The 27,508-nt window shown below is 46.4% G+C and overlaps 1 protein-coding gene across 1 annotated transcript in view; it reads right to left on the bottom strand.

Annotated features, from left to right (window-relative positions):
* The window catches only part of ZNRF3 (zinc and ring finger 3), a 410,849-nt gene that overhangs the window by 75,632 nt on the left and 307,709 nt on the right, over nt 1-27,508 (bottom strand). Inside the window, exon 3 of the mRNA XM_078667083.1 lies at nt 5,664-5,738. Within this exon, the coding sequence (XP_078523209.1) occupies nt 5,664-5,738 (75 nt within the window). The remainder of the gene's footprint in view (nt 1-5,663; nt 5,739-27,508) is intronic.

The following is a 27,508-nucleotide window of genomic DNA, read 5'->3' as shown; positions in this document are numbered from 1 at the left end:
CGGTTATGTCCGTGTAGAGAAACGTTGCACAGTTATGGTATAGAAATAGTCTTGAAACAATTGCAAACTCTTTAAACGCTTATGCTGTAACACAAATTACTTTCCTTTACGGACATGATCGCCATGAAACAATAGTGGTGTTATTTATAATAATATAGATGTATTTTATTGGTATATCTCCAGTTTGTTTAAACTGTGTGTTATTTTCATAAGCTACATCAGTTCTATTCAGTGATGAAAAATTATCATTCTCAGTATTCATCTGGACATGAAATGCAGCTGTGCAAACTTAAAATAACTCTGTGGGGGTGTGTTCTTGGAGGGGAAGGGGCTCATGCTAAGTATTGCCTGAGAGGCACTTATGCACACATCAAGCCTCTTTACATTCACCCCCAAAATCTTGCTAAACCCTACGATCGTCAGGTTTTTAGGTCTCGCCTCAACCCCTCACCCTCAACCCCTCACTCACCCTCACTCTCACTCATCCTCACTCACCCTCAACCCCTCACCCTCACTCACCCTCACCTCCTCACCCTCACTCACTCACCCTCAACCCCTCACTCACCCTCACTCTCACTCACCCTCACTCAGCCTCAACTACTCCCCCTCACCCTCACTCACCCTCACTCACCCTCACTCACCCTCAACACCTCACTCACCCTCACCCACCCTCACCCTCACTCACCTTCAACACCTCACCCTCAACCTCAACCCCTCACTCACCCTCACTCACCCTCACTCACCCTCACTCAGCCTCAACTACTCCCCCTCACCCTCACTCACACTCAACACCTCACCCTAACTCACCCTCACCCTCACTCACCCTCAACGCCTCACCCTCACTCACCCTCACCCTCACTCACCCTCACTCACCCTCACTCTCACTCACCCTCACTCTCACTCACCCTCACTCACCCTCACCCTCACTCACCCTCACCCTCACTCACCCTCACCCTCACTCACCCTCACCCTCACTCACCCTCACCCTCACTCACCCTCACCCTCACTCACCTTCACCCTCACTCACCCTCAACCCCTCACCCTCACTCACCCCACTCACCCTCAACCCCTCACCCTCAACCCCTCACCCTCCCTCACCCTCATTCACCCTCAACCCCTCACCCTCACTCACCCTCAACCCCTCACCCTCACTCACCCTCAACCCCTCACCCACACTCACCCACACTCACCCCCACTCACCCTCACTCACACTCACCCACCCTCACTCACCCTCACCCTCACTCACCCTCACTCACCCTCACTCACCCTCACTCACCCTCACTCACCCTCACCCTCACTCACCCTCAACCCCTCACCCTCACTCACCCTCAACCCCTCACCCACCCTCAACCCCTCACCCTCACTCACCCTCAACCCCTCACCCTCAACCCCTCACTCACCCTCACTCACCCTCACCCTCAACCCCTCAGCCTCACCCTCACTCACCCTCAACCCCTCACCCTCACTCACCCTCAACCTCATGCTAAAGATTTACAAAAAAACACATTAACAATTCTAAAAGCACTAACTCTAATGCTGCGAGACCTATTGCATTTCTAATGCTTGTCTTGAAATGTGGTAGGATTACTAAATAAATTTAACATCGAAGATTGGGGACCTTTTGCAAAGAAATATCTGCTCCTTTGTTTTCAGGAAACAAGGGTTATTGAACCGTTGCATATTAATGGATATAAAAATTCAATTTACCCCCAAACATTGACTCAAATTTTGGTAGGGCAAAAAGGGATTGTTCATCCATGTCTCGACCCTTATACATGGCAGAACATTAAGTATATAGAGGGTAAACCCTTCAATCAAATATTAGGACTACAGAGCCCAAGAGACAATCATCTGACAGTAGTGAATTTGCATAACAATGTTTTTACAACCAAGAAATTAGAGGTTCTGAATAGTCCTTCCTCTTCGCAATCAATCTATATCAAGAACTACATAGAGTTTGCTAAGAAGGGGAACAAGGGCTCTCTGATAGGTTTGACACTGACCTAAAACAAAAAAAACAAAAAAAGAACAGAATAACCCTCTAATCCTGTATGTAATTTTGGTAAACACAAACAGTATTTTGAGGTCTTGTGACTTAAAGATTAATAATCAGTAATCGAAATGATAAATAAGCCATGATTTTTTTTTATTATTGTTGATTAAAGATTTTTTCATAGGCCAATTCATGTTTCACAACATGTCGCTTCATCAGGGCCAAAGGGTGTAATCTTCACTCTTGCACTATGTCAATCTTGAACACCTTTCACAGTAAGGGAAAAAATGAACAATCTTGATCCTAAATATTTTCAACAGATACATGGGGGGGGGGTCTAACCATTATCATTTCTACTGAGTATTACTCTTAAGCCATAAAACCTCAAAATACAGTCTGCGTTTACCAAACTTACAGAGGGTGTTCTGTAGAGGTGCAAGGACATTCCCCAGGTTAGGCATTACCCTATCCGGCTCACCTTTATGCGGAGGATGCCGTCTTAATGGCTCGCACTCCAAGAGTACATTAAACATAATTGGAAACCTTTGAGTTAATTCTGGGTGACCTGGATCTAAAGGTAAATCTCTAAACTCTTTATTATGATCTGTGGATCCAATAAGGTCACCCATGCCACTTTTGTATAAAAGATATACAATTAGGGCAGACAACGGCATTCTCTTATTTGAAGGTTCTCTTTGATTCAGTAGGTTCCTGGAAACAACAGATAATCTTAAGAAATTATCAATTAGTGAAGGGCTCCACCTCCTATTTGCTTTTACATCTAAATTAGGGAAGAAGCCTCTGAGGAAATTATGTATCATCTATCGAGGCAAATGTATATTTATAGTGACCTATGGGGACATGTGAACATAAATATGTTACAGCAGTTAGAGAATTGGTGCCTGAAGACGGTCTGTCCCCTCTAGCTGTTTGTCTGCTCTGTGCCACAGTGAACTGGGTGTATCCTTTGTTGAAGATACCATCAGACTGCAGTCTCTCTCTTAGTTACACAAGGTTTTGATTCAGCCTGAAGCACACTTGTACAGAATGATAATACAGGACTAACTATCCCTTTGATCTAGCCGGTCACATACTGAGACTCAATTATATTAAAACCTTGTGTGACAAGCTGGAACACCCTCATCTTTTTGATAACCCGAGAACTTTGGCAAATATGGGAAAGGTGGATCTAAAGAACTTGCATCTACAGCATTTTAATAAGGAAAGATTTCTGGCCAACATACACAAAGTTACGTTCATGTCATATTCCACCCTTTCAGTAGACCAAGGTTTGCAACCTTACATGGCCCATATAGAGGGTAGCCAGCAAACATATTTATTAACACGATTCATATTAAATGTGTTGTTTTTAATTGTAAACTTTCCACACCAAAACTTTTGGCTGAGAATTTTAGAGAAATGGGCGCATGATAAAACTCCACGCATTGGATGCTGCATTTTATGTTTTACTTTTGATTATTTGCATGCCTGGAATTAACTTACTCAAACTTATGCTAAAGAAAAATCATCTAAGACACTGGAAGTCATCTTTGATTTTTTATTTTTTTTTACAAAACCTACATTGAGAGGAAGTTTGTCTTAGAATAGTGACCTCTGTCTGGCATGTTATATATAAGGAAGAGGCTTGGCTGTTAGTGCACACTGTATTTTAACTGTTTTTGGTTCTAGGTTTTAATAAATGTTATCGATATAGTATTCAGAGGGAATTGGTGGTCGTTAAAAAATGTAACTTTTGGAATATTTTACTTTTATGATTTCAAATTTTAAAATCGAATAAAGTGTGTACTGACTAAATCCTCAGTATAGGTAATGTGTGTCAATAGACAAACAAAATAAAGGTATTACAGACTATCAATGTCAATGGCTGGAGGCACAGTTGGTGGCAATGGTGGGGCCCAAGTCCAGTAAATAATGAAATGAACAGAATCTATCAACAACGTTATTTTTTGAATTAGGTTGTTACCTAGTTAGACTGACCCTTATTTATTCAAGAGATGGATGGAAAAAAGGATTTGAGAAAGGGCAGCATAAGGGTAGAGGGTAGTCTCAGGAACGTGTAGTTTGAAAAACTGGAATTTTCCCCATAACACACTAACCATACATGTGTGTGATAACTCTGAATTTATCAAGACACTGATGTTTAAAACAACAATGAGGATTTACAATATCTTTGCAGATAGAAAGGGAGAGGCACATTTTTTTTCTTAGCTTACAGTTTGATTGTGTGGGGAAATGCTTACACAAAGGAAAGAGAAAATGAACTAATGAGCCCATTTAAACTCAGGAACGGGTCAGCAAAATAAGTAAGGGCAAGTAGGACAGTTACAAGGAATGCACGACTGATTCAAAAGGATTGAAGGATGCCAATGCTTCCTCGCACGTGTGCAGGAAGGCAGATCCATGCAGTCACGGGTGGAAATACTGGTCTAGAGATGGTTAGCAGTGGTCGGAGGCCAGGTAGCCCTGGAAGGGAGGTCAGTCTAACACTAGCTTATCGTACGGTCTCCGCGATGGAAGGACATCACACGGCTCTCCCACTGTGCCACAGATCTGTAGTAAGGGAATCTGAAAACTGTTTTGATGATGGATGAGGATAGTCAGACCCGTGGAGTCTTCCCGGACACTTCAGGTCTTGTCTTCTGTTCTAAGACTTTACAAGGTCATTCAGTTTGTGCTGGGAGGTTGTGCCCCCTATTCATCATCTTTTGCTGTACAGTTTCTTGCCTACAAAAGTGCTCTTGATCCCTTCTTTCATAATATGGTTTTTACACAGATTAGCACTCTTGCGATGTAGAGTACTTCTCTCTTCTTGTCCCTTGTTGAATACCATTACAAATTTGAAGTTGTCAATCTTCAACGCCCCGAGCCACCTTTATTCTCTGGTAGACATGCTTAAATGCTTCAGCCTCCTCTCACAGCAACAGTGTTTTAGCCCTTTCTCCATCATGGGTGTCATTCAGTGTACAAATGAGGGCCCTTGAACCTAACTTGTTAAAACTTTGCTGCAGGCTTTCTCAATAATTTCAACATTAACGGGACCTCTAGTAAGTAAGTAAGTAATCTTTATTCGGCTATAAGACATACCATAAAGGATCCAAATCCATACAATTTGTGCTTGTTTCAGATCAATCAATTACACATACAGTCTCCCAGACCCACGCGGGGGTACACAATTAGAGGTCCAGCTTTTATGGCAAACGTCCTAGACTCAAATATTGTACATATATATTCCAGTCAAGGAAGTTTGCCATAAAACCTGGACCTTTCATTCTGTACCGTCTACATTTCCCCTGCTCTCCCCAAGGCTGGTACCATGGTTTGCTTATTTTAAATTCACCATTATAGACCACTTTGTTGAGTTACCTTTAAGTTCTCACTCTCCATTCTATAGTGCTAGTAGGCATAGGAATTTGAACTTGGCATAAGTGGTCACCTCCACCACTCTTTCAACTCAAGTCTAATGTCACCACTATAACTGGATGATTCGCTCTATGGTAGACCTTAACTAGCTGACCACTGATCTTTCCTTAGGGGTCCTGAATTTGCAAAGCAGCTTAGGTCTCACAAGGATATCTGCGAATTAATCAGCCAAGGCCCAAGGAGGAGGCCAAAACATCGATAGAGCACCAGTATCATGACAGCCACATACCTGGTCAGCCGCTTCTGGGTTCTCGGACACATCAAAGATGACAGCTGTGGCTCCCCGCTGCACTGCTCGCTTTGCCTACAGAGATAAGACAAAGGACAGCATGACAACCAGTTCATGAACAATGAAAGGTATAAACAGAAAGAACTTTATAGCCAAAGAGGATTAAGTCTACACATTGGCTTGACAAGCTTATCAAAGCCCCATAGCTAAATGTGATAAAACATGATTATTCTAGATCTGTGACAATGATAATATGCATGTGTACATGACCAAGAATTTAAGATGGAGGCAAGGGGAATTTCTTTAATCTTTTCTACCAAGAGCATGCGCGACTTAAGATTTATGACCAAAGTCCACATCATCATTAGCATCAAAATCAAGGAAGTGACTAATTATTGAATGACATGCAGGCTGCCAACTGTGGGTGAGAAAAATTAGTCGGAGCCTTTGATTCTGTATAACCAAAGCACAACCATCACTTCCCGTAGATTAACTGGGTCTTATTTTGACACAGAGAATCTGAACACAATATCTACAACAGGATATCGCTCTAATCTTCCAGCCAGCAGGAATGGTGGTGCCCGTTAACTTGAGGGGTACAACTTCATACTGTCACCGACAGCCCAAAACAAGGGGCAGCTGACCTTTGGTCCCAAGATTAGCAATTGCACAGCCGTCACACTGATCAGGGCACAGGACCATAGCTCCCTCTCAGACATGGGCATTGAGTCCAACCCTCAACACATCAGCTGTCATCAATAACATTTAGGATCAATTCAACATAATAGTTTTCCGAGTTAATCAAAGACATTAATATAACTATAGTATAAAGGTGCAATCAAATGTAGGGCACAGCTGTGTCAAATTGAGGAACTGTACAAGAACTCAATTCTGCTACTTATTCCTCAGCCTGAACAACCATGCACCACTGTTCCTTAATCTTTGATGCATTCCCTGAACACACTGCAAACTAAAAAAGACCGAATTTATTACTAACACCCAAAGCAGCTCAGACATGTCATATTAAGCTATAACGGGATAGGCACCACACTTCCCACCACAAGCCACAGCAAGTTTTTAATATCATTTACACAGATCAGAACACGTGCATCTAACACAGTCCATATAAAGCATATTGTTGGCACTCCGAGATCTTGCAATAGCAATTACTTACCCACCGAGAATTAGATACAAATATAAATCACTCTACTCAAACAGAGCACTTCAGACACACCTCTAATGTGCCTTGCATGGCACTAAACCTATTAGTCACAAAGCTTTAGCTTCTAAACAGCTCATCCCTTAAACACACAACCTTCCATCAAAGAGTCAGCAGAACCTCTTAGACTACATCACAATGTCACTTAAGACTGAACCAAAGCTATAGAGGTGGCTAAGCTTTACCATCTCAAGAGCACACTCCACTCCTCGCACCTTACTTTATAGAAACAGCAGAAAAAAATCCAGGTAAACCATATCACACAAGCAACACAGCTCAAAATTTAAGTCGATTCCAAACAATGCAATTTAACATCACTAACACTTCTGCCTTGTAAAGGATCATCATTCGATCTTAACTAATCTATACACTGAATATGCCAATCTACCGACCACTTAGCAAACACAATGACAGCCATGTGGAAAGCACACAGTTTTCGAAGTGCTATGAGATCATGCAAATAGTATTTTAAAAACAACAATGGAAATTCAAGCTTCATAAAATACTTCATATTTTGACATCATTGTTTTTCTCTCATACTTGGCTGACGATATGTATACATAAATTAAGGACCAATTGTCCAAAAAAGTATTAGCAATTTAGGGTGGCCCAATTACCAAGCTTGTGTACTCCAAACAGAGTAAAGAGGTTACTGAGCTTTATAAACTTCCTAACATAACATCTTGAGGTTTGAAAAGGCAGGTCAGGGGCATGTCTTAAATCGGTAAGATTATAGATTCAAAGGCACAAGGTTATATGTTTTATCACCCTGTATTATGTTAAAAATATTTCAAACACCAGTTTATGAACCATGTATGTGCAAACAAGAACATTTGGTATAACGCTGGCTATAACAGTTTAGTTTTGCTGAAAATAACAGGTATTACTATTAACTCAATGTATTAGTACTAATTTAGTAATCTGAGAATCTGCTTAAATTCCCCAATACAATTCCAACTTGTAGCATACAGATAAAGCAAGCAAGCATTGGCAAAGCTTATTATATATCTGGCCTTGGAAAGTTTTTTTCTTTTTTGAAAAATATGCACAAAAAATATATAAAGATAAAGGAGTGGTTAAGCAGCCCAAGAAAACCTGCCATGGCACTGAAGTGAACTCACTTTCAGCCAGCTGTGAGCATATGATAAGGAGAAATGCCATCACTTGAGGTTTAAAACAGCCAAGGGTTAAAGTGGATGTTAGGGATTGGGTTTTTGGTTGGCAGAGGTATGTACCCTGTCCAAGCAGGAACCCCAATTCTAGTCAGAGTATGTCACTACACACCCTAAATTACCCTGTGCTCACCCCCTGGTAACTTAGGACAGGGCAGTCAGGTGTAACTTAAGGTGCAATGTGTAAAGTATTTGTGCAACACTTCAAAAGGTAACAGTGAAAACACAACAAAAAACTCTACACTAGGTTAGAAAAATAGAGCTTAATTTTAGGAGAGGTTGACACCCTCCACAAAAACATTGTCTTCCTTTGCAGAGAGGAGGTCAGGGAGAGGTTCATTCTCCTCTTCCACTCCCTCATCAATCACTTCAGACTTCTCAAAGTGAGGCTAGAGTCGGTTTACATGGAGCATCCTTATGGGGTTTCTAGGGGTCTGGAGATCCAACAAGGTCTCCCATTTGCGCTCCTTGACTTCATATGGGCCAGTCCAGCTGTCCTGGAAAGAGCCCTGGACTCTACTGGTTCTATGACCCACACTTTCTGGCCAGGCTGAAACCCCACCAGTGTGACCTTCTGGTTGTACCAGAGTTTCAGGACTTCTTGGCTGGCCTCTACATTACTTTTCTACTTTTTTCAGAAGCGGTGCATCTGGTTGCAGAGGGCCAACAAGTAGCTGACCACATCCTGCATGACAAGTAGCTGACCACATCCTGCATGGGGTTTCCTGGGAGCTTGCTCCCACCCCTCCCAGAAAAGGATCAGAGGTCCCCTGACAGGGTGTCCATAAAGAATTTTTTAGGGGTTTGAACCCTACTTCTTTCTGTGGTACCTCCCTGTAGACTAAGAGAAGCCAGGGAAAGAGAATGTCCCACTTAGGTCACATGGACTCAGGCAGGCCCATAACCATGCCCTTCAAGGTATTGTTGAATCTCTCCACAAGACCATTGGCTTGTAGGTGACAAGGTGTGGAGATCTTGTAAGTTACACCACACTCATCCAACATGGACTTAATGTAAAAAGGTATAAAGTTAGTGCCTTTGTCAGACACTACCTCCTTGAGAAATCAAACACGGGTAAAGATCCCCATCAGAGATCTAACCACCACAGGTGCAGTCACTGACCTCAGAGGGATGGCCACTCGGTAACATCTGGCATGGTTCATCAAGACCAGGACAAACCTGTTGCCTAAGGCGGTCTTGTGGTCCGAGGGTCCAATGATGTTGATGCCCACCCTTTCAAAGGGGTCCAATGACATGCAATGGGATAAGGGGAGCTTTGTGCCTGACTTACCACTCCACTGGCCTGGCAGTTGCGACAGGACGTGCAGAATGCTTCTCAGGCTGTCAGCATTCGGTGCCATTAGAAGTGGGAGACAAGGTTGGGAAAAGTATTGTCTTGTCCCAAATTTCCTGCCAGGGGGATATTATGAGCCAAACCCAGTAGGAAGGCCTGGTAACACTGGGGGGCCACCAGCAGCCAGCATGCCCCAGCACCAGGAATATTAGGCTCACTGTAAAGGAGATTGTTCTCCCAGTAGATTAGGTGACCCACAGAGGCCTCATCTGCTGCATAGGCTGGGGCCGGGTGCCTCAAGCCCTCAAGAGTGGGACACACGTTCTGCTCTTGGCAGAACTCCTCCCTGGTGGGCCCACCCTCAACCTGCCAGCTGACCAGGTCACCTACCTGAGGTGACCTCTAATGCAGCAGTGCCTTCCCCAATTGGCTCGGGGGTCTTCTACCCAGGAACCCCATCCACCTCCACCGGGGGCACTTCAGGGCCCGGTTTCCAGCACACTGCTTGCCCCTCTACTTGGCAGCTGTATGAGCCATTGGTCCAGGCTCCAGACATCTTTGACTCCTTTCTGGGCAGCCGTGGCTTGCGTGGTTAAACAGAACCACTCAGCTAATCCCATCATCTCCAAGTGAGACCTGAGCTTTACCTCCCTCCAGGTAGTGTGCTCCAGGTCATTGCCTAGCAATCAATCAACAGGCATTGCAGGGCTCACAGCAACTTTTCGGGAAGCTGAGATCATGTACCCCCCACCACCACCATTACAACCACCACAACTCAAAGGGAACCTAAGACAATGGAAGGTGGCCCTCACGATTGTCGGAGACTACAAACTGGTGGAATTACTTCAATAGTAACTGCTGTGCAGATACCGGCTGACACTTGTCATGCCAGCTCCTGTGTCTCGCAGAGCCTCCACCTGTTGCCCATTAATGGCAACACACTACCTATACTTTGAAGTATTTGAAGGCATGTGGGCTTTTGGCACAATTTCTCTTTTCTCTACCCTCCCAGGGAAGCTAGGGTCACCTCCGTCTGTCCCGCAAAAATAACTGGACTACCTCCTCCCAGAGTGCTACACTCGCCAAACCTGGTGTCTGCCAACCGTTGGGGGGCTTTGCCCTTCTGGGGCATTTAGTCTCGCCCTTGTTGCTCCCATATTTACATTACTCTGTACATAGGGGTACAAACCTCAGTGTCTTATGATCAAAGAACCCCTTCTTTGGATTAGACAGGAACTGGTTAGCAACTACTCCCTTGGAAATTATTTTGAGGGGCCTTTCGAGAACCCCTTGCTCTTAAGTTTTTCTCCCCCTCTTTCCTCTGTTGGGAACCATGACAACTTTTGTGGATATCCCTCCCTTTGCCAGATACCATTTTAGACACTACGGTTTTCGCTCAAAGCTCTGCTTCCTCAGCAAGTTTCTTGGGGTCCGCCAACTTACTGTCCACAAGGTGCTGGCACAACTCTGGAGAACAGATACTGAGCATGTGCTCCCTCACGATAAACCCATTGAAATAGCTAACTCCGATGCCCCTCGCCCAATCATTTAGTACCATACTGGAGAAATCAACAAATCTACCCAGGATTGGTTGAGGAGCTTCTGAATTTATTTGGCAATACGTTTCGGGAGTTAGCCCAAACTTGGCACCCAAAATGGTCTTCACAGCGGTATACTTGGTTTGGTCCCCAGCTTCTAATGTTAGAAGTGTGTCCCTCCCAAGTGCTGGCATGTGTTTCCACAGACCACCTCCTCCAGTGCACCTCAGGAACACTGTGTACTTTCAGTGCAACCTCATAAGCAGAAAAGCATGCATCAATGATATCTTCCACCACATATCTGTTCACCAAACCCTGCGGTATCCGAACTCACTAGTCTCAATCAGGTACTGCATGTATGCTACCACCATCACTGCTAACTCAAACTGCCCGGTCTTGATCTTCAGCTCTTTTAGATTCAGTTTATGAGCCAGAAATAGTTTCTTATCTGCTAAATCTTTCAGTCTTTTTTCCCTCAGCTTCAATCTTTAATTTTCGCAGCTGCAGTTTGAATTCTCTCTCCTCTTTATCCTCAGTCAGTTCCACTGGGGATAGGCCACAGGAAGAGAGCCTGCTCTCAAAGGAAGCCCAAATTTAGGGATTTCTCCCTCAGCCACTGCAGGTGGATCCTCAGAAGAGCCATTCCCAGACTTTCCCAATTCATCACCCTCTTTGGAGTGGGTTTCTGCCCAGGCCCTTAGCACCTTTTGAAATTCCACCTTTTTGGTGACACTCTAGGCAGGACACCCATCTCCTTGCATAAGTTTTTCAACTGAGCCACTGTGCAAACTTCCAAGTTGGCCAGCTCAAACTCCATGGTTCCAGTTGCAGAACCAGCCGGAGACATGATTTTGAGTGAAAATTTAAGAAAATGCGAAACAGAGAAATTGCAAAGTGTGGATGTGGACGTGTAGTGTGCACCTAGTGACTGTATTACACTACACAAACAAGTCTTATCCTCACTGCTCATCACTAGTGTTAGACATTGGGTTACTGGTTGGCAGAGGTATGCACCCTGTCCAAGCAGGAACCACCCTCCTAGTCAGGATAAGTCACAACACACCCTTAATTATCCCGTGCACATCATCTGGTAGCTTGGCACAAAGCAGTTCAGCTCAAGAGGCAATGTGTAAAGCATTTGTGCAACACTTTAAACAGTAACACAGTGAAACCACCACAAAAAGACTCCAGACCAGGTTAAAAAAAAAGAGCTTAATGTTACAAATAAAACAAGATCAACATGACAAAAATCTAGTAAGTTAGAAATTGAGATATGCCTTTTAAAGAATAACTGCTAAATAGGGCTTAGAAGCAATAAGTGCTTAGATGGGTTATCTGGTCACACTGGAACAGGGCAAAGTCAAAAATTCAGGCTGATCGCGTTGGAGTGTGGGCTAGCTAGAGGGACCTACTTGGGTCCGCCTAACTTAAGTACCTTGATCTGGGCTTGCGCCTACATCTAAGAAGATGCGAGGTGCAGCTGAAGCAATGCCTCCGTGACAAGCCACGCAGTTGGCAAGATGCATCGAAATTCTCCACGTAATGTCTGCAAAGTGTCTGTTTTGAGTGTGAGGTACTGGTTCCAAAGGCCCTGTATGCCTACTGCTCCCTCAGCAGGCAATGGCTTGATTCCTAAGTCAATGCGCTGGATCTGAGTGTAATGCACCAAATTCGTTCCACACTTCGATGAGGATGGACCGGTTCCGATCCACACAAATGCACCAGTTCCGTCCTACACAAAAGGGAAAATACACTGATTCCGATGAGGATGCATGGGTTCTGGTTGTAGTAGCACCTTAGGCATTACTTCCAAGGGTTCAGGACTGGGTGGTACCACTTTGCAGGGCAGACTCACAGCTTTTAGAGTCCAGATGCAGGTAGCTGAAGTCTTTGATATTCCTGAGACTTAGTACACGAGGCAAGGCAGCAAGCCACAGGAGTCACTCCGGGTTCAAGTGATGCAGGTCCAGTCCTTCTCACCCAGCCCGAGAACAGCAAGCAACAGGGCAGCTCAGGAAGGCATGGGCACAGCAAGGTAGAAGTCCAACAAACCAGAAGTCCAGCAAAGCATCAGTCCAGCACAGAGCCAGTCCTTTCAGCAAAACAGCAGCTCTTAAACCTGGCAGAAAAGTCACAGTTCAAGGAGTTTACTGAGGTATGGTGTCAGAGGTCCAGTACTTTTACCCAATTTTGCCTTGGAAGTGGGGGATACTCCAAAAAAAGCTTTGAAGTGCACAGAGGTCATCCCTTCCTGCCCTGGCTCAAGGCTCACTGCAGAGAGCCAGCAGCACTTAGAATAAGACAGCACACAGCTCCTCCCTCCATCTCTCATGAATGGCCCTCAAGACACCACAAAAGCTTCTTTTGCGTGCGACTGTCTAGAAGGAATACGCAAAGCACAGCAGTCACCCTACCCAGACTGAATAGAGACAGGCAGCGGGCACCAAATGGCTAAAGTACATGCCAACTTTCTAAAAGTGGGAATTGCCAAACTGTAATTTAAAAACCAACTTCACCATAGGTTGTGATTTTCAATTCGGAGTCCAGTAACACCAAACATGAAAAGTCTATCTTTACAACTGAGAATTAAACTTAAAAGATGTAATAAGGTAATCCCAGTGGTATATGAGAGAGATAGTCCTTGCAGCAGTGAAAAACAAATGCAGAGTTTTTTACTACCAAGACATGTAAAACTTAAAAGTGCACGTCCTACCTTTTGAAAACATTGCACCCTGCCAGCATACAGGGCCTACTTTAAAAGTGACAAGTGTATAAAGAGGGAAGGATTAGAAGAGGTTAATCTTGCCAGTTCAAAGTGGCAGGTAACAATGCACATACAGGCCCTGCAATGGCAGGCCTCAGCCATGGTTGGAGGGCTACTGAAGTGGGTGGTACAATGAGTGCAGCAGGTCCACTCGTAGCATTTAATTTACAGGAGCTGGGCACATATAGTGTTCTTTGCTAGGGACTTCTAAGCAAATTAAATGTCAATTGTGGTTAAGCCAAAGTTACCACGTTTAGAAGCAAGAGAGCACAATCACTTTAGCATTGATTTGTAGTGGTGAAGTGCAGAGTCCTAAAGCTAGAAGAAACAAGGTCAGAAAAATGGAGGGAGGCAGGCAAAAAATTGGAGGAAGACCACACTAAGACTGTCAGCTCCAACAGTGGGCTGACCCATTGTTCCATATTGTAGATGTGGTAGGTGGAAACAAATTGTGAATGAAACTTGAACAGACCAATGGATGAAAAGTACTGACATATGTATGAAAATATGTATGCATTTTTTAAATACAAGGCTGGAGAAACAAATACAGCTCTCTCTAGGTGAGACTTAAAATAAGGTCAGCAGATGTACCCATGGGAAATATATATATATATATATTTTTTTTTTAAAGGAGTTTGTCTTTTTTACGGATGGGGAGGACATAGACCTGCCTACTTTTGTTTAACACAGACATGATGTGTATAACATAGACTGACCCTAGAATTTTTTGATGCCCGGGGTCACACCAACTCCCCTTCTAAGCATGTGCAACATGAGCAAGCCAGTATGCGTAGAATACATTTTGCAACATTTATGCAAACTTTATAGCTCTTTGTAAGAAAAGATCTCCGTAGACAACACACCCGCCCTAATTCTATTGTTTTACATGACATGTAATGATGCACCTCGAAATAAGGAGGAAGGAAGATGGGCACTTGGGTTATTTATGTTTCAAGTCAAGTTGGTGTCAAGGACCCATTACAATGTGTGATCAGGCTATGGTTTTACTGGAGGCCCGAAGCAGCCATTTGATTGATTTAGAGCTATATAAAAGCATCAAAAACATCAATCAATCAGTGTTTGTTAAGCGCGACTACTCACCCATGAGGTTCTCAAGGCATAGGGGGGCTGCAGTTCCTGATGTGCGCTGAGGTTCAGCCGAAGAGCCAGGTTTTGAGATCCTTCCTGAGTTAGGTCAGCAACGGGGATAGCCTGAGGTGGAGAGGCAGGGTGTTCCAGGTTTTGACGGTGAGGTAGGAGAGGAATCTTCCTCCGGGCCAGTTCAGCAGAGCGGAAGTGTCTGGTGGGTATGTGGAATGATAGACCATGGTTCAGGTATGCTGATCCAAAGTTGTGAAGGGCTTTGTAGGTTTGTGAGAGGAGCTTGAACACAACTCTTTTGCTAACTGGGAGCCAGTGTAGTTCTCTCAGGTGTTCAGAGATGAGGCGGGGGATGTTGAGGACCACTTTGGCTTAATTGAACTCAGAGTTGATGGCCTTCTCAAGGACATTGGCTGGAAAGGGGAGCAGGGAGATGGGTCTGAAATTCTTGAGGTCTGTCGGTCGGGGAACTGTTTTTTCTGAACATTCTGTAGTTTCCTGAGGAGTTTCTGGGCGATGCCTGTGTACAGTGCGTTGCTGTATTCGAGTCTGCTGCTGATGAGTGGTAGGGTGACCGTCTTTCTGGCCTCAGTGGGGATCCATCTGAAGGTCTTTAGAAGCAGGCAGAGAGTGTAAGACTGCGCTTATTTGGTGGTTTATCGCGAGCAGTATGATGCCACGGTTTTGTGAGTAGGTGTGTGGGGGGTGTTCATAATGCGACAGGCCACCAGGAGTCTTCCCAAGCAGAGGTGTAGGGCCCCAGGATGAGGACTTCAGTCTTGTCTGAGTTTAACTTGAGGCAGCTATCTCATTCAGTTAGGGATGGCCTTCATCCCAACGTGGAAGTGGTTTCTGCAGATTGTGGCTTGTTGGTGAGGGAGAGGATCAGCTGGGTGTCATCAGCATAGAAGAATATGTAGAGTCCTTGGTTAATGACTATGGCTGCGAACGTGGCCATGTGGACGTTGAAGAGGGTGGGGCTCAGGGAGGAGCCCTGGGAAACTCCAAATCCGATCTCCGTGGGTTCTGAAAAGGAACAGTGGTAGTCTTACTCGCTGTGTTCTAACGGTGAGGAAGGAACGGATCCAAGTCCAGTGCTTTGTCACGGATGCTGGCATCATGGAGTCTCTTGCTTAGGATGCGGTGGGAGACTATGTCGAAGGCAGCTGAGAGGTCCAGGAGGATGAGGGCTGCTGTTGCTCTTTGGTCGAGGAGGGAGGATGTAATCGGTGGTGGTGAGGAGGGTGGTCTCGGTGCTGTTGCTGCTTTGGGAACCGGATTGAGAGGAGTCCAGGACGTGGTTGGCTTAATTGAAAGAGTTGATGGCCTTCTCAAGGACATTGGTTGGAAAGGGGAGCAGGGAGATGGGTCTGAAATTCTTGAGGTCTGTCGGTCGGGGAACCGTTTTTTCAGCAGTGGGTTGATCTCAGCCTGTTTTCAGTCGACGGGGAAGGTGGTGAGGTCGATGGAGCAGTTGATGGAGCGGCGTAAATTAGAGGCGATGGAGGTGGCGGCTCTGTGGAAGAAGTGGTGCAGGCAGGAGTTTAAGGGTGCTTCGGAGTGAATGCTCTTCATGGTCTTGAGAGTGTCGTCCGTGGTGAGTGGGGTCCAGTTGAGCAGGATCTGCTGGGGAACATAGTCGTCGCATGTGGTGGTGGCGTCGGGAGTGGTGGGCAAGTCTTGGGTGTGTCAGCTGCCAGATCTGCTTAATCTTGTGGTGGAAGTAGGTGCTGAGTTTGTTGTAGAAGTCTTGGAAGGGTGTAGTCTCGCTGTTGGGTTTGGCTAACTCCTTGATGGTGGTGAAGAGTTCTTTGCTGGTGTGTGCTTTCGCATTGATTCGGTCTTGGAGGAACATTTTCTTTGTAGTTTTGAGGAGGAGGTGGTGTGTGGCGACAGCAGTTTGGAAGTCTGCATGGGATTCCAGGGTTTTGTTGTTCCTCCATCTCTTCTCGAGCCATCTACACATGCATCTGGACTCATCAAGGGTGGCAGTGAACCAACTAGCTTTCTTGGAGTGTTGCTTTCCGGGTGCTTTCTTTAGGGGCACCAGCATGTTGGAGGAGTTGGAGATCGATCGATGGAGGTTGCGTGGTGTGCTATTGGCACCTGTGGATTTTAGTGGTGTGGTTGTGCTGAGGGTGGCACTGAGGTGTTCTTCAGTGACCTTGTTCCAGTTATGGAGGGGGCGGTGGTGTACAGTGGGGCTGGTGAAGGCGAAATGAACACTGTGGTTGGTCCAGAGGAATTTGGAGGTGTGGCTGTAAAAGATGTTCTCACTGGCGGAGAAGATGGGGTCAAGCATGTGTCCCACTGTGTGGTCAGAGGTGACTAGCTGCTAGAGTTCGATGTTGGCGAGGTTCTCCAGAAGAGAGCGATGTTTTGGTCATTGGCATTGTCCAGGTGGAAGTCAAGTTCGCCCAGTAGGATATAATCGGTAGATGGAAGAGCCTGGGGTGCGATGAAGTCAATGATGGTGTCGGTGAAGGGCAGGCGAGGGTCAGGCTGCCTATAGACGAGGGTGCTGCGGAGGGTGGTGTTGGGGTTAGTCTGGACCTGGAAGTGGAGATGTTCCATGGTTGTTGTTGGGTTGTCCGAGTGGGTGGTCAGGCGGAGGGAGTTCTTGAGGACCATGGCCATGCCTCCTCCTGGTTGGTCAGTGTGTGGGTGATCAGGAAATGTGGCACTGGAAGAGGGAAGGGCTGCGCTGGTCAAGCAGCATCATATACCAAAAAGAGGGTGAAAAGTGAAAAATAAGCAGAAATGGGCGAAATGAGGAAAAAAAGTAAAAGAGTGCAAAGAAGGCAGACAGTGAAAAGGATACAGAAAGCACAAGGACAGAAGACAGACCGGTAGCAGAACAAAATGCTTCCCATTATCCCACCAGAGATGAGGCACAGGCAGGAGCCTGAGGTTGGAGGAGGGCCTCAAACCAACCAGCAAGGGTCAGTGGACCTGCAAGGGGCAGCAGCTACCATCCGGAGGTGCGCAGGGTGGGAAGCAGTTCACCGACAACATGCCATTTTTACATATTATTACATTTGTACATCTCCTTCGCAAGTGAAGTGATACCTGTACATAACTCATTTGAAGTGTAAACATTTTAAAACCAAGAGAAGCATTTAAATTGTTTATTTTTCTCCAACACGGAGTACATCAAATGTGTCCCTTTTGAGGTCGAGCATTCGAAACCTCTTGTATATACTTTAGCATATACTTATTATATACTTATATGGGTATGTACTTTGTGGGCCCTGGAGATAAGCCCTAGGACTTGTCTGTTTCAGGACTTTTCTTTCTGTTCAACACCTATACATAACTTATGATAGAAAACGACCAGCAGAGGTCAGTAAAATACCAGAATTGCTTTCTGCCGAGGGATTTTGGCTGGTGGCTCTATTTAACTTTCTTGATAGAAAACGACCAGTAGAGGTCAGTAAAATACCAGAAACACTTAAGCATTCGCTAGATTCCAGGCCATAGAAATTGTCTTCCTCGAGCACCCGTAGACAATATTTTTTTCACAACTTGGGTTTTCAGTGATATGACCACCGAAGGCCCTGATTTTTTACTAAAAACAGAGCTTTGGACTTTACCATTTCCGGATGAAATGCAATATTTATTTCCATGTGTTCTCATACCTTGCATGTCACACAGTTTGGTGCTTACTTTCCCTCCATGTTAAAGACAGTAGATGTTTCAGCACCCAGGCTAATGTGCTGCATATCTAAATACATATAAGGTCCCAAAGGTGAGACCGATTTCATTGCAAATGCTTATTTAAAAAGCTAATAGTAAGTGTTGATGTCTGAGTTAGTATGGTGTGTTGCTATGAATTCCAATACAGCACTTAGCTTAATAATGGCCACTAAGACGCAGCCATCTGATGTAGCACCTTTATGTGCTGTTTCAGAAATTGGCAATAATGGAACTAGAAATGGGATGACAATTTTCTAGGATGAAAGCACTTCACCGCCCAAGGAAATGCCTAGGTGTCCCAGTTTACAAGGACTTTGTCTAATCAACCGGCGATCAGCATTTAATACAGTAGCGTCCCCGCCCCCCGTCTCCCATAAAGATGCTTAATACTAAGAGGCGCACGCACTGCCAAAAAAATACACCCAGAACTAGATGAGGTCACACGAGTAACACTCCATAGACGGGGACCAGGGACAGAGCCGTCGACCTACTGAAGCACAGCGAAGTCAGGTTCACGAACAGACTGAGAACAAGAGGCATTTTTCCATTCACTAAGAAAAAGAGGCAGGCAACAAGTCACTCCAAAACGAGGCAGTCACTGAGAAAACGAGGAAGTCACTGAGAAAACAAGGTAGTAACACGTCACTCAGAAAACAAGGCAGTCACTGAGAAAACAAGGCAGGCAGCCAGCCAATCATTGGGAAAAACAAGGCAGTCAGACGGCAATTTAACAAAACAAGGCAGTCAGACGGTCATTGAGAAAACAAGGCAGTCACTGAGAAAACAAGGCAGTCACTGAGAAAACAAGGCAGTCATCCAGTCATTGGGAAAACAAGGCACAATCATTCACTGAGAAAACAAAGCAGTTGAGCAGCTCGCTGAGAAAACAAGGAAGCCAAACGCTCTCCGGGGAAAAAGGAGTAACTCAGCTGCTCACTGAGAAACCAAAGCAGAGAGCCGCGCACTGAGGAAACAGAACATTCTTTTTCCCTGTGCTCAGCTACTCTGAAGTGCACGGCTTCCTAAACAGATTACGTGTTATAAAGTAGAAGGACGCGGGCAACTCTGGCCGGGGACGCGTCTACTGACTCCTCTGACAGCAGAAGGTGAGAGGGAGGCTGAGATGCTACAGGTCTGAGGCCAAGTGCGCGCGAAACTCGAACTGGGAATCAAAGGACGTTGGCGCTGCACCAGAACCCACACATCAGGCGCCGGTCACCATCCTCTTCACCTCAGTGCCTTGGGACGCAGAAGTCACCGCCGAACTGTGCCCATGATGGGCTCAACAAGCCAGATATTGTTCCAACCCAGAGAACTGGTCACTTTTTCCCTCTCCACCATCACTGCGACGCCCCTCCTGGGTCCCCGACCATGGCCGCTTTGAAAAGCAGAGAGCCTCGTTCCTCATGTCCCCAGGAGCATGACTCACGTGCAAACACAGGGCCGTCATCCAGGAAGCAAGGATTGGCAAAGCGAAGGAAGCCCTGTCTGAGACCGGCACTCACGGCGCCCAGGGGGCGGCTATGTCCACACAGCAGGGGCAGCGTACCAAGCAGCCCTGGCCAGCACGCAACACTTCTAACTGGGTCTCTTGGGGCCAGGGGTGCATGGCAATTTGAGGCCATGACCGGTCAGAATGTATTTGAAGCTGAGCCAGAATACTGGGCACACATGGCCCGAGGGTTATTCTGCACACATCAGTCCCTTTAATGCATCATGCATCCCGGCTGCTCTTTGGAGGTCATGAACACAACAGTCACCACACACAGATTGGTGCACCGCTCTATGCAGAGTACCATGCAAACAACCACAATGTGTGCAGGCCTGTGTGAAACAGACATCCATCCATAAGCTAGCATGCACACATGCAACAACCTGCTCTTAACATCTCCAGGCAGCCTTTGCAGGACCACATGTGACCACTATCCATGGAGGGTACCTGTGCATACTCCAGACAGGCGCAATGCACTCTCAATCCATTACATGTTACCATGCACACCTAGTTCGCTCAAGGTAGCATGTACAAGTTAACACCTGCGGGGCGCAATGGAAACACAGGTCTCTGCAGAGTACACTGCACACACTGGTCTGGGTGGGATATTCCAAGTGCAGCACACACTAGCCTTGGCAGGATACAATCATTTCACTAGCCCAGGCAGAGACACATGCACATTTGCCACTGCAATGTTGCCAAGTTACAATGCACACAATAGTCCTTTCTGGTTACCAAACCAAACACCACCCAGTAACCATGAATGTACCAGTTGCAGCATGATCACACACAAGCACCCCAAAAATACCATGCACCAGTATAACATTCACCATCTAGACCCTGATCGGGACCATGCATGTACCACCTATGCAAAGACCAGTTCCATAGAATACCATGTGATGGCTACACCTTGCAAAGTGCCATGCAAAGACCACTCCTTTGCAGGCAGCAAGAGAAAAACACATCCAAACAGAGTCACATGGAAGGGTTAGCCACTGAAGGGTACACCATGCACGTGTCAGTGTCTGCAAGGTACAAACACACCAGTCTTGCATGTGTGTCTACAAAGTACCAACACACCAGTCTTGCATATTTGAGTGTCTGCAAAGTACCAACCCACCAATCTTGCATGTGTGAGTGTCTGCAGAGTACCAACACACCAGTCTTGCATGTGTGAGTGTCTGCAAAGTACCAACATACCAGTCTTGCATGTGTGTCTGCAAAGTACCAACACACCAGTCTTGCATGTGTGTCTGCAAAGTACCAACACACCAGTCTTGCATGTGAGAGTGTCTGCAAAGTACCAACACACCAGTCTTGCATGTGTGAGTGTCTGCAAAGTACCAACACACCAGTCTTGCATGTGTGAGTGTGTGCAAAGTACCAACACACCAGTCTTGCATGTGTGTCTGCAAAGTACCAACACACCAGTCTTGCATGTGTGTCTGCAAAGTACCAACACACCAGTCTTGCATGTGTGAGTGTGTGCAAAGTACCAACACACCAGTCTTGCATGTGTGTCTGCAAAGTACCAACACACCAGTCTTGCATGTGTGAGTGTCTGCAAAGTACCAACACACCAGTCTTGCATGTGTGAGTGTGTGCAAAGTACCAACACACCAGTCTTGCATGTGTGTCTGCAAAGTACCAACACACCAGTCTTGCATGTGTGAGTGTCTGCAAAGTACCAACACACCAGTCTTGCATGTGTGAGTGTCTGCAAAGTACCAACACAACAGTCTTGCCTGTGTGAGTGTCTGCTAAGTACCAACACACCAGTCTTGCATGTGTGAGTGTCTGCAAAGTACCAACACACCAGTCTTGCATGTGTGAGTGTCTGCAAAGTACCAACACAACAGTCTTGCCTGTGTGAGTGTCTGCTAAGTACCAACACACCAGTCTTGCATGTGTGAGTGTCTGCAAAGTACCAACACAACAGTCTTGCCTGTGTGAGTGTCTGCTAAGTACCAACACACCAGTCTTGCAACCGAACTATTCACCACCCGGAGTACCATGCAAATAAACAGTGACAATGTGTACACAAACTGCTACAGCAGCGTCCATCAGCCCACATCCATGAGTAAATCATTGAGGGAGCTTCTGATCCATCAACGAAATATCCAAATTTCCCTATAGACCAGCCCAACTCCGATCCGAGTCAAAGACATACCTCCCTTTCCTTGTGTGGCAGTAGTAACCATGCTACATATGGCACACAAAAGAAAACAAGCATTGAAAATGCAATAGGTCTCGCAATAGAAGAGTTTGACATTTTTCGTTTTGCATATAGATGAGTGGCGTTGCGTGGATGAGTGGCGTTGCGTGGATGAGTGGCGTTGCGTGGATGAGTGGCGTTGCGTGGATGAGTGGCGTTGCGTGGGTGAGTGGCGTTGCGTGGGTGAGTGGCGTTGCGTGGGTGAGTGGCGTTGCGTGGGTGAGTGGCGTTGCGTGGCTGAGCGGCGTTGCGTGGGTGAGCGGCGTTGCGTGGGTGAGCGGCGTTGCGTGGGTGAGTGGCGTTGCGTGGGTGAGTGGCGTTGCGTGGGTGAGTGGCGTTGCGTGGGTGAGTGGCGTTGCGTGTGTGTGTGTGTGGCGTTGCGTGTGTGTGTGTGTGGCGTTGCGTGTGTGTGTGGCGTTGCGTGTGTGTGTGGCGTTGTGTGTGGCGTTGCGTGGGTGAGTGGCGTTGCGTGGGTGAGTGGCGTTGCGTGGGTGAGTGGCGTTGCGTGGGTGAGTGGCGTTGCGTGGGTGAGTGGCGTTGCGTGGGTGAGTGGCGTTGCGTGTGTGAGTGGCGTTGCGTGTGTGAGTGGCGTTGCGTGTGTGAGTGGCGTTGCATGTGTGAGTGGCGTTGCGTGTGTGTGTGGCGTTGCGTGTGTGTGTGGCGTTGCGTGTGTGTGTGGCGTTGCGTGTGTGTGTGGCGTTGCGTGGCTGAGTGGCGTTGCGTGGGTGAGTGGCGTTGCGTGGGTGAGTGGCGTTGCGTGGGTGAGTGGCGTTGCGTGGGTGAGTGGCGTTGCGTGGGTGAGTGGCGTTGCGTGGGTGAGTGGCGTTGCGTGGGTGAGTGGCGTTGCGTGGGTGAGTGGCGTTGCGTGGGTGAGTGGCGTTGCGTGGGTGAGTGGCGTTGCGTGGGTGAGTGGCGTTGCGTGGGTGAGTGGCGTTGCGTGGGTGAGTGGCGTTGCATGTGTGAGTGGCGTTGCGTGTGTGAGTGGCGTTGCGTGTGTGAGTGGCGTTGCGTGTGTGTGTGGCGTTGCGTGTGTGTGTGGCGTTGCGTGTGTGAGTGGCGTTGCGTGTGTGAGTGGCGTTGCGTGTGTGAGTGGCGTTGCGTGTGTGAGTGGCGTTGCGTGTGTGAGTGGCGTTGCGTGGCTGAGTGGCGTTGCGTGGCTGAGTGGCGTTGCGTGGCTGAGTGGCGTTGCGTGGCTGAGTGGCGTTGCGTGGCTGAGTGGCGTTGCGTGGCTGAGTGGCGTTGCGTGGCTGAGTGGCGTTGCGTGGCTGAGTGGCGTTGCGTGGGTGAGTGGCGTTGCGTGGTTGAGTGGCGTTGCGTGGTTGAGTGGCGTTGCGTGTGTGAGTGGCGTTGCGTGGTTGAGTGGCGTTGCATGTGTGAGTGGCGTTGCATGTGTGAGTGGCGTTGCATGTGTGAGTGGCGTTGCATGTGTGAGTGGCGTTGCATGTGTGAGTGGCGTTGCGTGTGTGTGTGGCGTTGCGTGTGTGAGTGGCGTTGCGTGTGTGAGTGGCGTTGCGTGTGTGAGTGGCGTTGCGTGTGTGAGTGGCGTTGCGTGTGTGAGTGGCGTTGCGTGGGTGAGTGGCGTTGCGTGGGTGAGTGGCGTTGCGTGGGTGAGTGGCGTTGCGTGGGTGAGTGGCGTTGCGTGGGTGAGTGGCGTTGCATGGGTGAGTGGCGTTGCATGGGTGAGTGGCGTTGCGTGGGTGAGTGAATGGTTAGCTGTTGCTTATGCGACGTATAGCACTTAATACTAAAGTAGGCAGACCTTCTTAGCCTTTGTGAGAATAATAGCAAAATAAAAATAAAAACCAGATCAAGTCAAGGACGCAAACGGCACCATGCTATTGTTTATTTACTCAGATGATTTGCATAAAAATGTAACTTGTGAGCACGTTTCTCTAACTCTCCAATAATCCCATTACAACACTTTGTACAAATGAGATTGGGACTCATCCTTCCGAAGTCGAGAAAAATGTGCAACGCTGTGTTGAAGTTAATTTTTTTAATTAACAAAATGCAAATAATGTGGAGAGATTTCAAGTGATTCAGGAATGGGCGCCCTTGTAAAGAGAAAGTACGGCCGGCCTGGGCAGTGATAGGGGAGGAGGGAGGAGAAATGCGAGTCACGGCAGCAGCAGCCTTTGATGTGCCTGCCGGCCGGCCGTGAATAATTAGGGGGTGAGAAATGCGCTCGGAGGGCTGCCTTTGATGTGGTAATGCGAGGCAGGCAGGCAGGCGGCTGGTGGCATTGTGCACGCGCTTTTTAGGGCTTGCGCAAGCGCAATGACCTAAAAAGCACATGCACTTGAAGGAATCGCCAGTGGAATCGCCAGTGGATAAACACTGGATAAGCCCCTATAGAGCTTCGCCAGCTATGCGCTGAAGCGCATCAGCAGGCGAGCCCTAAAAAATGGTTCTTGTCATTGCACCCTGCAGTGTCCCCAGCTAACTATGCAAAATACGTTTGTCACCACTATGGTCACCTCAGTCCCCAAATCCGTCTGTTTTTATCTATTCATTTTCTACCTAAATCTTAAGCTCCAATAACTCACATAGTTAATTTAAATAGCACTGGAAACCGGTAAAAAAAAGGTGGGATTGAGTATGTGCACTCAATGAATTAATACATGAATTAATCAATGCTTGGGTTTTAAAACACACTGCTCCTCCTAGGAGTGCACCGGCGCCGAGAACTGGAAGTAGAACCAAAAAAGAAAAAAAACAAAGCAGCAGATTACCGAGAAGAAATCAGCCAAGTTTTCAGTCAGCCGACTGATGTGCACTGCTGACAGAACAAGAAGCAGTATTATTGTCTGGAACAGGGGACCGCATGTAAGGGGTCTGCATTGCAAGGAATGATAGTGCTAGCACACTTATTCAATATGGCTACTTGGTAAGGTGAACTGGCTACAGCTGCTCTTGCAATGTCAGTAGAGGCAGCTGTCAATTATGCTTCCTAGGCCCTTGCTTTCCCACCTACCCACAAAACACATGGCCAATTCTATATCAAACTTGCTGCAATAGGTCGAATCGTTGGGCACAGACATCCTGAAGTGTCAGAAACTCTCCCATGCCAGCAGGTTACATAATCAGTGCCCCTAAAGGGATTGCCATATACAAGACTGAATTAGGAGCAAAAGCAGCACCAAACTACAGAAGCACACCAGCGATTGATGAGGGTTCCAACCTTCAGGAAACTTCAAATGTCCAGAATAGTGGAGCAGATAAACAAGAAACCTTCAAAAGCAGGAAGTGAACCAATGTATCAGTTGACAGCGCAGTGGACTCTGGGAGAGACAAGTGAGAGGAGACTAGAAATTCATCAGGAAGCCAAGACAAATGACACAGCGAAGAAATATGACAGATGTTTTGGGGGCACAGAACATTTAATAAAGCGATTGTTTTGCAGGTGTATAGTCCACATATTGAAGTTTTAGTAAAAGATCAGTGTGTAAGGGCATCATAACCAGGGCCACTGGAATTATGCGGCAAGGGAGCACCAAATTAAATGGCAGGAAAAAGCAAATAATGCGACAAAGCAGCACATTTTTTATCATAGTAATGCTTTATTATTTTGTCATTTGTAAACACGATAACACTGGGCAAAGATGTCAGCCCATTAGTACCAGTTTAACAACCAAATGTAACCTTTGTGAATGGTGTTCTAGCGCACGCAGCACATAATGCTACGTTTTTAGCAACTTTTATCAGTTTGAGCTAGAATTTTTTTTTGTGTTACAATCTGCAGATTATGCAGCAAAAGATGGATTATTTGGCAACAGCTGCAAATCCTTAATTATGCACACACAAAAAACGCAGCTGTAGAATTACATAAAATTCCAGGAATCTTCATTATAATCAAGAATGTTGAATAGTTGTGAATTGAAAGTAGACAACGGAGATGGAGACTAGTGGATCAAGTGTTGAATGTAGGAAGGGACTTCAGCAATTCATCTGCATAGAGTGTTTAGATAAATAAATGAAATTATCAATATTGAGAAATTTAAGTTAATCGTTTGCTATTGTATATAAAACGGTTTGCGAGAACCTTAACCCAAGTACAACAGAATGGCATATATGCAAGAGACTTGTCATTCAATGCTATGCTGTAAATCCCCCAAGCCCAAACATAGCATTGAATAACATCACCAAGGCAATGATGTAAACATCTAGAAACCGTTCGTTCTAGAATAGCAAAGTCTAAGGGCCCTGAGCCTGGTGTTAGACGATCGCGAGCATCAAGTGTTCATCGAGTCAGTGGAAAGAGAAGTTCATGAGAATAACCAAAAGTTTTCTTCGAGCCAGAGGGTGCCAAAATGAATTTACACGTACCAAAAAAGGCCAACAGACCAGCTTGAATGTATCAAGGTCCTTGTAACAGCAAAGGAGGAATTTACAGGAAAAAATAGAGAATGTGCTACTAATGGCCTGCAAACTCATTGGCCACATTTGAGTGTGTGCGGAACAGAGATGTGGGTGGCCAGAGAGTCACTTCTCTATATAAATAAGATGCTGGTCACCTTAAATAATGCCATTTTTTATATCACTCTGGACTTACCTAGTGCATACAACCAGCTGAAGTTGTCTCGGCAATCTTAACATTTCAAGTTATTTAATATGTCACATGAATCCTTCAGCTTCAGATGTTTCCCATTTGGTCTAAAAAATGATGCAGGCAATGTTACAGAGTTAAACAAGCATTGGCAACGCCAATAGGTCCAGCCTATGTGAACGTTATTGACTGACAATGGCTTTTAGCCATGTTTCCCAGTAGCATGGGTATGCAGAATGGCTAAAAATAAAGTTTGAAAAATGCACTATGATTTTGCCAACGCTGGCCGCATCATGGCGTTTCTTTTTTCCTAATGGGTGGGGGGGGGGGGGGGGGGCGGGGGGCAAATGTGAGGTGGGAGACAGGAAAAGCAACAATGATTGGGAATGTGTGGGGGGTAAAAGCAACATGGACAATGGGAGGCAGGAGGAGGTGAAAGCAACACAGACAGAGGGGAGGTGGGAGAAGGTAAAAGCAACACACACCATGGGGGGGTGGGAAGAGGTAAAAGCAACATGGATCACGGTGGTGGGAGGCGGAAAAAGCAACATGGACCAGGGTTTTGGAGGGAGTTAAAGCACCATGGACAATGGGATGGATGGAAGGTGTTAAAAGACAACACGGACCACGGGGTGGGGGGAGGGGATAAAAGCAACACGGACAATGGAGGTGGGAGCACGTTAAAGCAACATGGACAACAGGGATGGGAGGGGGTAAAAGCCACATAAAAAAGGTGGATGGGAGTGACTAAAAGCAACATGAACAATTGGGGTTGGGGAAAGTAACACTGACAACGAGGGGTGGGAGA

Source organism: Lissotriton helveticus, chromosome 11, assembly GCF_964261635.1.
Source record: "Lissotriton helveticus chromosome 11, aLisHel1.1, whole genome shotgun sequence".
Taxonomy (NCBI): domain Eukaryota; kingdom Metazoa; phylum Chordata; class Amphibia; order Caudata; family Salamandridae; genus Lissotriton; species Lissotriton helveticus.
Note: the sequence above shows the minus strand (reverse complement) of the source record. Positions and strands in the feature narration are given on the sequence as shown.